General features: G+C 34.8%; 1 protein-coding gene across 5 annotated transcripts; it reads right to left on the bottom strand.

Moving 5' to 3' along the window:
- Positions 1-262: 262 nt before the first annotated feature.
- Positions 263-3,342, bottom strand: LOC18097844 (pollen-specific leucine-rich repeat extensin-like protein 3). Of its 5 annotated transcripts, XM_052452097.1 has the most exons (4): positions 1,228-3,341; positions 1,087-1,143; positions 1,006-1,026; positions 263-918 (listed from the first exon to the last, which is right to left on the bottom strand). In XM_052452097.1, the coding sequence occupies exons 1-4, from the start codon at positions 3,224-3,226 to the stop codon at positions 719-721; spliced, it is 2,277 nt and encodes a 758-aa protein (XP_052308057.1). In that variant the 5' UTR covers positions 3,227-3,341; the 3' UTR covers positions 263-718. The 5 variants fall into 5 exon arrangements, with proteins under 5 accessions (XP_052308057.1, XP_052308056.1, XP_052308055.1 ...); XM_052452096.1 differs by having other exon boundaries at positions 1,006-1,143; XM_052452095.1 differs by having other exon boundaries at positions 1,006-3,342.
- Positions 3,343-12,091: the final 8,749 nt, after the last annotated feature.

Consider the following 12,091-nt stretch of genomic DNA (forward strand, 5'->3'; position numbering starts at 1 on the left):
TAACTCGTAAGGAAGTGGCCAGCTTGGTAGGACAGGTTCCGGAAATGACAAAACCAAGGATTGAAACGGCACATGTTACAAAAGAAAAGTCGTTTGCATGATCCAAAAGACTGGATTTCCAAGGATCAAAAGGTGAAGTTGCTTCAGGAATACAAGGAATAGGATTTTCGTTTTCCTTTTTATTTTTCTTTCCTTACATTGGCACGTTTACATAAATGTCAGAGAAAGTGTCAAAATCACAATCAAGACTCAAGAAAAAACATCGGTGAATTGGCTCTGATCTTTCATTTCATAGTAACATCATGCATAAAAATTTAATGGCAGACACACTGAGTACAAAAACAACAGTAATGTGACATTGGAAGGAAAAAAGAAAAGATACTTCTGCCATTCTCTTCTACATATCAGAGCCTTGAAAATGTAATTTACAAGCAATTCATTGTCACTGTCAAGGTAGTAACATACTGTTCCAGGTTCCTCATGTTTTTTCTTGGATAGTGATAGAGAGAAGTGAGAATATGAAAGAAAAAAAAAAGCAGAGAGAGAGAGAGAGAGAGAGAATCTCTAGTAATGTAAACAGCAAGAACTTCCATTCCATGAAGAGAAGGAAAGCAAAACGGTTATATTTCCTGGTCAAGAAATTGAACTAACAAAGTTTCTCTTTAGCTGTGTACATAGTTAGCTTTTTGGCACTACAAACAATGGTCATATATACTAACTAGTAGCCTGGGAACACTGGTGGAGGTGGCGATGCGTATTGGAATCCGAGGTTTGGTGGAAGGACTATATCTTCATTTGGGGGTGGTGGAGGAAAAGCACGAGGAGGATGAGGAAATACAGTTGGTGGTGGTGGAGAGAAAATTGGAAGTGGAGATGATTTGACTGGTCGTGGTGGTGGTGGTGATTTAACATGTGGTGGTGGAGAGTGTACTGGTGGAGGAGGTAAGTGTACTGGTGGTGGTGGGGGGGATTGTACGGGTGGAGAGGGTGAGTGAACTGGAGGAGGGGGTGAGTGTACTGGTGGTGGTGGAGAGTGAACAGGTGGAGGGGGTGACTGGACAGGAGGAGGTGAGTGTACGGGTGGAGGTGGAGAGTGGACAGGTGGAGGGGGTGACTGGACTGGTGGTGGCGGAGAGTGGACAGGTGGTGGTGGTGAGTGAACTGGTGGTGGCGGTGAGTGTACGGGTGGTGGTGGAGAGTGAACTGGTGGTGGAGGTGACTGGACAGGTGGTGGCGGTGAGTGTACGGGTGGTGGTGGAGAGTGAACTGGTGGTGGAGGTGACTGGACGGGTGGCGGGGGAGAGTGAACTGGTGGTGGTGGTGGTGGTGACTGGACAGGTGGCGGGGGAGAGTGAACTGGTGGTGGGGGTGACTGGACAGGTGGTGGTGGAGAGTGAACTGGTGGTGGGGGAGAGTGGACCAGTGAAGGGGTTGAGAGCACAAGTGGTGGGGATGATGATGGAGAGTGAGGGTTTATAACTGGTATTTTTGGTTGTGGTGATGTTTTTGGTGCCTCGGGTTTTAGTGAGGAGGTTGGTGATGGTGATGATGGTGTCTCGCCATGTCCACCAGCTCCTGGATTGTATTCATCATCAGGCGATGGTGCAGACTTTGGTGATGGTGATACAGGTATCTTTGATGATGATGGACTAATAGAGAGTGATGGTGGTGTATCGTGGTGGCCAATAGGTGAGTTACCAAATGAATCAGGTGACGGTGCATAATTTGGTGATAATGGTGTCTCACCATGACCACCAGATCCTGGATTATATGGATCAGATGATGGGACAGATGAATTGATTGATGGAGATGACGGTAAGGGTATCTTTGGAGTCGATGGCCTAATAGGTTCAACCGGAGTTTGTGGCAACTCATGTTCTGGTTTTGGTGATTCTGCTGTTTGAGGGGTGGGGACCCGTGCTGATGGTGGCGTTGGTGTAGAAATAGAAATAGATTTGGGAGGAGATGGAGTTGGTTCATGTTTTGAAGTAGGTGGTGTGGGTTGGGGCTTTGGATGAGGGTTTGAAGAACCTCCTCCTCCAGCACACTTGTCCTTGCTGCAATCCACAGGTCGGCTCACCACTGGATAACATGTCCTGGCTGACTTCTGCTTTGGCCTGTCAGACAGGCAATTGCTGGTATCATCCAACACAATGTCTTTCCTTGATGGAGGCACGCAAGCTTGAGCCTCGCCCTTGAAGTAGTTATACGAGAATGTGAAGTTTGTCAAGCTTGGCAACTTGCAAATGTTCTCAGGCACAAATCCTGTCAGCTTGTTGTCGGCAAGATCCAAGAGTTCAACCTTCTTTAGGCCTGCAAAGCTGGGCGGCAAGATTCCTGTGAACCCATTGTGGCTGGCATCAAAGACAGTCACATTACGAAGCAGCCCAATTTCTGCTGGGAAGCAACCACCAAGGTCATTGCCCATAAAGATGACCTCGTTCAAGTTGGCCATCTTGCCGACGCTGTGTGGAATGCAGCCGGTGAATTTGTTGTTAGCAAATGTGACAACAGAAACTGCGGAGTTGCCTATTGTCTCCGGGATGGTGGATGTGAATCGGTTGTCATTCAAGAACAAAGCATCGAGTTCCTTGTTGAAGAGTTCTGGAGGCAAACTACCTTCGAAATCGTTGAATCTGACGTCAAGATACTTGAGGCTTGGCCAGGATAGAACAACAGAAGGGAAATCACCAACAAAGCGGTTGTTGCTGACATCAAACTCATACATGAGTGTGAGCTTGGAAAAGCTCTCGGGAATGATACCACAAAACCTGTTAGAGTTAATGTGGAATAATGCAACATCTGTCATAAGCCCTAATTCAGCTGGAAGGTGCCCAGCAATGTCAGCACCGTTAAGATCAACACCTGCCACAACGCTCAGACTGGGGTCGTCTAGAGCTGGTGCACAAAACACACCATTATAGGCACACACATTGGCGCCAACCCAATTGCCAGTAGTGTTAAATGGGTCGGAGTATATTGCCTTTTTCCAGGCCTGAAGACCAATATACGCTCTCCTCAGCCTTTGGTTTGCGAAGGTTATTTTCACATCGACCTCATACTCAAACTCATGAGGAAGCTCACTATTTTCATTTAACGTCAAGAGCTGGCGACGAGCAATATAAGATGCTTCAGCATCAGTTAAGGCAAGAGAGAAGGTTGAGAAAGAAGAGAAGAGCAGGGAGAAAAAGAAAAAGCAGCCGAAGGCTCTGAGAGGGTTCGCCATTAATGACCACCTTGGAAGGCCCAAGGCTGCTTATAGGAGGGAATGAAGATGAGAATGACGTAATATCAAGGGAAAAGGAAGGCAAGAATTACAGCCATGGAGAGGTTGAGGAAAGACATCTCCAGTTATAGGCGCCCGAAATTTTCCGTAGTTCATTGACACCATAGAATTTGCTGTCCGCTAATATAAGCAAAGGTTTTGCTTGGATTGTGGGGAACATGTCTTAATGAAACTTAACCAAGAATAACTAAAAAACTAACAATTGACCACGTCAACCTCTAACTAAATTTTGGTTCCAAGATGACATCATAAAAACTGGAGAAGAACAATTTTTGGAGAATAACAGATAGCCATCTTCATCTACACTCTTTTTATAGTAACAAGGGATCTTTGTGCCCTACCTGTGGTAATTCAGACAGGTTTGTTGGTAGATGATGCGAGGAACTATAAAGAGTAAGCCACCTTTACCACAAGAATCTCTTCTGGTATTAATCTGATTATTTTCCTTCTTGTTTTTGATGGTGGAAAAAAAAAGGAAAAAGAAAAAAAGAAACACAACAAGACTTATGTTTCCTCCACATACTGTCATGGAAAGCAATTTTATGGCTTCTTGCTTTTCATCTGAGCTGCATTGAGGTTGTCAGGATTGTGAAAGAAAGCAAGATTAATAACATAGTAGCACTAGGAAAGGTAGAGTAGAAACCTTATAATTTGCATCAAATGTGTTGCAAGAGCTGTTTTGGAGGTGCGCAGCTCCCTGTCTTCCAGATTTCCAAAGATTTGCAACAGAATTGCCCCTTGCGAATATCAAGTGATCATTATGCATAGATAATATTATTATCCTACAACCCAGCAGGAATTTATTATAACAACTCGAAACATTTGATGTCGAATTCACTACTGCCTGAAGGCTTCAGGACTTGGCCAATTTGGGCCAGAGGGCAAAATCTTAAGATTTGACATGAGATTAGGCATTATTCTGTGCATAAGCTAATAAATTTCTTGCTTAGTTTATCTCTATTAGATGCTGAATGCCAAAGCTGACCATGGTAATCTTCATTGGGCAAACACTAGCCTACACAGCAAAACTGTAAAATCTTTGAGTTCCAACTTCATCAAAAGGAAACATCCATCTGCACCCACCAATTCTAAAAAACTTTCAAACAAAATAAGAAGGAAAACAAAAGATAACAACTTCTTAAACTATGAAATACATTCTTCCAAAATTTGAAGACGTTGAATGGTGCCAGCAGATTTTCTAGGACGAAGAACTTCCAGTAACACGACCTAAACACATGATGGGAACAGTAACTTACAACGATCAGATGAAAAAAATCCCAGTGTATCTATCCACCACATGGATCGCTAACATCTATAGAAATCTCGCATATCAACACTACCACATCCATTTCCACAAGCTTTACAAAGAAGCAACAGAGCTTGTGACACGAGGCAGCTTTTTTATCAACCTGTTTCATGGTCAGAGCAGGAGAGTACCAAGCAGGAAACCTCCCTTTAGTTCTAAGCACTCTAGTAAATGGAGAATCTGGCATTCTAGCTTTCTCTTCCTCTTCAAGATCCTCCGGTAGTGGACACAGTCTCTCTCTTTCTTTCACCACATTTGGTCGTAGTGCCGCCAGGCTGAAAGCATTCTTTTTCCCTCTGACTTAACACCCCCAGATTGGATAATTAGCCTCTCTGCATCGTCTCTCGGCGACTCTCTCTGCAGCACATCACAGCCAATTAAGCCTTTTCTTAATGGTTCACAAGTACTTCATACAAATTGGATTCTCTAATTTGTAAGTTTGTTACTCAGCTTTAAACGAAATATACAAGGCAGCATTGATAAATTGATTTTTTGCAGGCTGACGAACTAGGTAAATTAAATTGGAATTCCTTGTCTGGTCGACTCCTTGTATTAAGATTAGTTGTTGAATTGATACAGCAACAAACAACCAATCCTCAATCCCAAACCAATTGGGTCGCCAATATAGATCCTTCGACGCCATTCCACACGATCAAATACCTAATTCACCTCAATATCTGAAACTTGTAATTCATATTTCTTTTATCACTATCTTGCTTGCACATTTAAGGTCTTCGGTTCCTATGAGAAAAGGAGAATGAATTGAACGCAAGGGAACTACTGATTTTATCATCGTTTCAAAACAGCATTGTTTCTTGTTTTCGTGATTGCAGTTTTGGATCACATGCACAGCTTTTAAGAAAAAAAATTAATTTTAAATAAAAAAAATCAATTTTTTTTGAAAAATTGTTTGGAATTACAGTGGATTATTTGTATTTTTAAAAAAATATATTATTTTTAATATCAATACATAAAAATGATATAAAAAAAACCTAAATAAAACTAATTTAAAATATAAAATTTTTAAAATTTTTAAAATATACATTCACGCAACTAAACACCCTCCAGTCACATTAATTACCCAGAATGAGCCAAAGTGCTACAAATTTTACTTTCAATGGAAAAATAACGAAGTAAATTGATCAAAATTGCACTTCATCTAACTAATAACATGAGTGAATTTTTTTTTGAACCCTAAAAAAAAATTCTAAATAATATTAGGTTTTAAAAAAATCGTTCAACTTTACTATTTAGGTGACCGTAAGGTTGAAACTTGGAAATGCGATTAGAGCATCGTGATCATGTCGTTTGAATTGATAAATACTTAATTTTTCTAAAATACACTATTAAAAAATCTATGACAAGTGAAGTTTATTGTAAATAATTAAGATATACCCATATTAGTTTATTGTAAAAATTAAAAAATCTAAGTGATTTAATTTTCTTGGTCATTAAGTTACTTGAGCACCAAGCAATTAATATATATATATATATATATATATATATATATATAAATTTTACCTATAAATAAAAAGAATTCTCACAAGCAAAGAGGAAAATTAATTATGCATTTGCCACAAAAAATAAGCCTCATGCACACATTCCACAGTCGCCCAAAATACCAAAATTCTAAGGGAAGTTAAAAACAAAAAGCATTCCCCATTCCAGCTACACCCTACCGATTCAACACATTTTTCAAGGATCTAGCACACATTTTTATTTTTAAATAGAAAGTATGGTCATGAATATTTTTTAAAATATTTTTAATTTTTAAATATATTTAAATAATATTTTTTATTTTTAAAAAATTATTTTTAATATCAATACATTAAAATAATTTAAAAATACTAAAAATATATTAATTAAAATAAAAAAAATTTAATATTTTTAAAATAAAAATGAAATAAAATATAATAACCCTCCCCGTCTTCAACCTCTCTCCTAAAAAAACAAAACAAAACCTGAATCTTCTTTTCAAAACCACTCACCTCCGAATCAAACCACCACCAAATGTCTCATTGCCCAACGCCAGCTCCTTTATTCTTCTCCATCGCGAGCAATCCCACTAAAACCAATAATCACGATCGCTGTGAGTCCCTCAATTTCCACTATCAGCCACTCCCAAAACGCCTATCTCCTCCACAGTACAGCACATCTTCCCAACAACAACCATGCAACAGACCACCTCCCACACACATTCGCTCCTCTTAAAGCCACCGCCATATCAAAAGCCAAAGACACAACACCAGCCTTCTTCGGCCCTCAACGCCATCTCCTCCTCTATTTAATTGAACCAATGGCCAACAAGCAACCCATCTTTATAGATTTTCACCTCACCCAAAACTTATCGAGCAATCCCTTTTCGCCACCAAACTCATGGCCTTTGGACAACCACGGTACTCATCATATCACAAACCACCACTCGCAACCTCCCATTTCAGCCACCAAAAATCCCAACCAGCGGCTTTTCCTCCAACCTCACCGACAACCCAACAACAACACCGTCTTCTCCACAAGCAACCCTAAACCAATCCCCGTAGTGTGATACCCATGTTTTGGCCATTACATCCACACTCAAGTCTAGTTCAAACCTAAGAACCCAACCTAACCTCTATATATAAAGAAAATTTTGTCAGATAATTGATTTACACTTCTTCCTTTTCTTTCCCCTACTATGACTTTTCTCTCCAATATATCAAAGATTCAGCTATATTTAAACTTTTAACTTTTGGGTTTAAGAAGGGTTCTATATCATGATTTTCTTTTCTATTGTTTTTTATTGGAGATTTGAACCATAGAGGTATTTTAGAGTTTTTGTAATATTTAATATATTGATTTTATTTGATATTTGGTTGGTTTAAGAGATGTAAATGATGTTTAGGGTGTTAATTTTGGTTTAAAATACATTGATTAAGGACTGAAATTTTGAGTTCTAAGGATGTGCAGAATTTTAAGAGACTAGCAGATCAAGTTTTTAAAATCCTGGTCAATTGATCCAATATCTTGTTTAAATCGGCTGATCAGTTAACTGAGTAGTGGGCTTCGGTCAGTTTTTTAAAAGAGTAATTAGTCACGTTGCATATGTATATCTAGTTAACGAGAGAGACATCAATTTATAACGACTGATCATCTTACAATGCTATGTTCTAGTAACCTTCCGGTTTTATCTGGTAATCTTCGAGTTTCATATGGTATCTTACATGTATTCCATTACTATATACTAATATGTTTAGTATGTATATATAATTATATCAAGATATGTATGATTTAAAATTTATAATATCTAAGATGTATATTAAATTTTATTCTTTCATTAAGTTGGTAGAATTCACCCTTCCTTTTTAATATTATTTTCATGTTCGTAGTTTCTATTAATATGTTAACATTTGGTTGAGAGTTCTTATTATTTTATTTATTGGTATGTCTTGCTTGCTTCCATGAGGTTTTTCTTCTTATTCTTTTTATTTGATGTTTTAGACACTCCACTGTTATACTGTTTTTATTCAAGTTTAGATTTTTATTTTAAAGATTGGATTTAATGTAATGTAATACATATTATGAACCCTTGTTTTGTTTTTATCTAATGATGAGATATTTTGAAAGTTTATAAAATGTTGCATAGTTTTATAGAATTTATTTTATGATATGTATGTTATGAGACTTAGGAAGCGTTTGGGAACGCGGTTCAACCCGTGTTCCTAAAAAATTTGAAATTTTTTTTTTTTTGCTAAAATTTAATATGGCTTGTATGTTTTGGATCGTTTTGATGTGCTGATATTAAAAATAATTTTTAAAAAATGAAAAAACATCATTGGCATGCATTTTAGCATGAAAAGTTATTTGAAAAGCACCTGCAACCATACTGTTAAACATGCTTTTAGAGTATATGTGATGTCCTTACGACACTGTTCTTCCGTTGCTGGTTAAGAACTCGAGATTTGAGTCGTGACACGTAGCTTTTCAAAATAGATCTAATACTATTAAAGAAACTCATTCGTTCATTAACATTATGACCTCCACCATCTAAAAACCAACAACCTTTTTATCTTTCTCTCATCACCTTAAATGATGGTTTCTCTCCTCACCGTGAGAAGACCCAAACCAAGATCGACTCTTTTTCACCTATAGTTCTAGCCATTTCCCATAAGCCTTGCAACTTTTCCACTTCTAGAAGACCATTTATCTTCCTCAATGGCAACCTAGGAAAAAGGAGAAAAAACACTGAGGGGAAATAGACAAAACAAACCAAGGAAAAAAACAAATTGCTTGTGTTGGTTTTCTTTTGCAGGTATCCTTGAGATTCACCGCTGGTATAGAAAGAAAAGGGAGAATAAGCTTGTTCCAGATCTGCCTATTTCTTTCTCTCCGAGTAACGGCGGCGCGTGGGTCCACATATTAAGCATAAGCGACGCCGCTGTTCATGCAATTCTAGAATCTTCCAGTGTGATTTCTGAATTTCCAACAACTTTTACAAATTATTTCCAACCTTTGAAGGATCATTTTGTAAATTTTGAATGTTTAATGTGTGTGTTTGAATTATTGTTAGATTTTAAAGTTTGATGATTTGTAAACATGTGATTATAGGGTGTGAGTAAAATAGTGAAAAAAGAGTGTGTGCGTGATTTTTCTTTTCTTTTCATTTTGTGTTGAATAAATGATAAAAATTAACCAAAATTTTTTAATTGCATATGGCAAAGTTTCTTTAAAAAATAATCATATTTTGCATTTTTTTATCAAAGAATTATAATACAAAAAAATAGATGAAAGAAAAAAGAGAAAAAAACAAAAATATTTTCATGATTTAGCATTTTTGAAAATACTAAAATATTTCAAAAATAGTGTTAAAAAATAATTTTATGTTTTGCATACATCATAGACTTAACAACAAATTTATTAAGCCTATGGGGAACTTGGTTTAATTTTGAAAATATAAAAAAAATTATTTATTTTAGTATTAAGAATTTTGAACTTATTCGTAAAATTATTTCTTGAGTTAAAAAAAATAAAATGCAAAATAAAAAAATAAAATGCAAAATACATGTTTCAACCTTAAAAAGGTTAGGCTTAACCTGTAAATGCATGGATTACTTTAGAGCATCTCCAATGCAAAAAAACTAAATTGAGGAGTTAAATTGATAAAATAGCTTTTGGAATAGTATAAATATAGCCTTTTTGATTATATACATTCCAATGGTAAAAAGCTATTTAGAAAAGTTATTTATATTTTAATATATTTTATATTAAATTTATTTTTATATAATTATATAACTAATTTAGATATTTTATATATAATATAATTATGATGTTATTAATTATATAATTAATATGAGTAATTTATAAAAATAATATAAAATTTGATGAAATAATATGAAAGTTAAAAGATATAATTTAAAATTAAACTTAAAATTTATTTATATGAATATTTTTAATTTTAGTTTTATATGTTACTATTAAAAATTTAATTTTTAAAAAATAAATTCAAATTTAAACTTTGAAAAAAACCGTCAATATTTTAAATTTTGATTTTCAATTTTAAAATTGTTTTCCTTAACCCATATCAAAAACATAAAATAACTTAGAAATAAAAATCATCACAACTATCAAATTAACAACAAAAAATCTACAAAATCAAGAGATATTAAAGAGTAAATATAAAAAGCTTTTAAATAAACATACCTTTTAATTTCAGCTAATTAATACAACTGATATTATTAATTAATCAGAGAATAATTGATTCTTGTTTTTCTAAATTTGAGAGAAGAGTGAGTTTTTCTAAATTTAAGAGAAGAGTGAAGCACAATACAAGATTTAAAAAAAAACAAGTTTTTTTTTCTTGCTTTTAAAGAAAAAAAATACTGTTGCCAACGACTATAAAAATAGTCGTTGGCAACGTTAACTTAATTTTAACTCTTCTACAGTTAACTTAATTTTAACTCTTCTACAGGAACCTGTAGAAATGCATGTTCTTAAATTAAAAAGCTATTTTGGCTTCTTTACTGCCTGCTCCGTTGGAATGGCTTCATAAAAAAACAAAAGGTAAAAGTACACGTTTTTACCTTTGGCTCTCCATTTGCATCCCCGGTTGGAGATGCTCTTACTATGGTGAATCTATTTTAACTAATAGATAGATTAATAGTTAGAAAAACATAATGGTGTTATAGTAATAGTCAGACAAATAAAAAATATAATTTATCTTAGGTAAGGTGTATTAGAGGTGATGTAGTCTTTTCTATACACAATTAGTCTATTTATCTAGATTTTAAATACCCGTTAAAGTATTTAGTGACTAAAATAATATATAGTGACTTCAAACCTTTATAACAAATAAATAACAAGAATTTTTTTTATAGCACTTATACTGCAAAATTTTAATTCAGAAAATTAATCATCTTGACAATGCACAATTATAACAATAGCCACAAATGATGCAAAACCAAATTCCATTGTTAGATTCCACCTTTTTTTTATACTTTGCTAAATTTCGGTATTTAGCTTTCTCTTTCACTCAGGAGATCCCTTTTGCAAATTATAATCAATTATGTATGTTAGAACTTCGATTTACAGCAACTTTGATTGTTAATATATCATCAAGATCCCTTTATCTATTGTGCCTTCAAGAATTTTCAAAGCCAATAGTTCCTTCGAGTGGGATTTCTTTAATTTTATAAAGTACAAAATTTCTTAAGATTTCTATTATGTGGTTAAACATTTACGACCGAATTCGGTCATCAAATAGCTGATATTCGGTATCCTCAAAATAAAGAGCAGATGCTCGGTTGAACTCGATTGTCAAAGCATTTCTTGAAATTTTTGACCAAATATCACAAGTTTTGGTACATCGAATCTCTTAAAATTGTCATCTTGTTGGTTAAAATATAGCATGAAATAGGTTGACTTGTGCTATGATATGAGTCAACTAAAAAAATTCTTTGAATGAAAAAAAAATAAAAATAAAAATAGCTCAAACAAGAACTTCAAACAAGAACTTGGATGATGAATAATAATGTGATTCGGATTTATAAAATTAAGATGATATTTTTCTTAAACAAATATTAAGGCATATATATATTGGATTAATCCGGATTAACATGTCGAACTCGCTGCTTGAGTTACATGATTGTGATAACTTGATAAAAAAAATCATGCAGAAGTCAAATCAAAACATATTATGAAAATCAATTTAAAATAAATCGAATGCTTAAAAATAAAATAAAATTGCATCCTGTTTAAAAAAATATTGAGATATTAATATATGAATCAACTCAGACTTCACAACTTAATATATTAAACCCATGACCTGAGTCATAGACTCTATTATTTTTCAAAACTTTATTTTACTTAATTATATGATAAAAAAGGTTAAAGAATGAAATTGAAAGGACAAGATTGATTGACAACAAAAAAAAATAGAAAAAAAAAAGCTTAAGCGCATGGATCTAGGCTTTCAAACAAAACCCAAGCCTCCACCCTTGGGCCTTTTTGTGTTTTAAAGGCGTATG

Source organism: Populus trichocarpa, chromosome 4 (assembly GCF_000002775.5).
Source record: "Populus trichocarpa isolate Nisqually-1 chromosome 4, P.trichocarpa_v4.1, whole genome shotgun sequence".
Taxonomy (NCBI): domain Eukaryota; kingdom Viridiplantae; phylum Streptophyta; class Magnoliopsida; order Malpighiales; family Salicaceae; genus Populus; species Populus trichocarpa.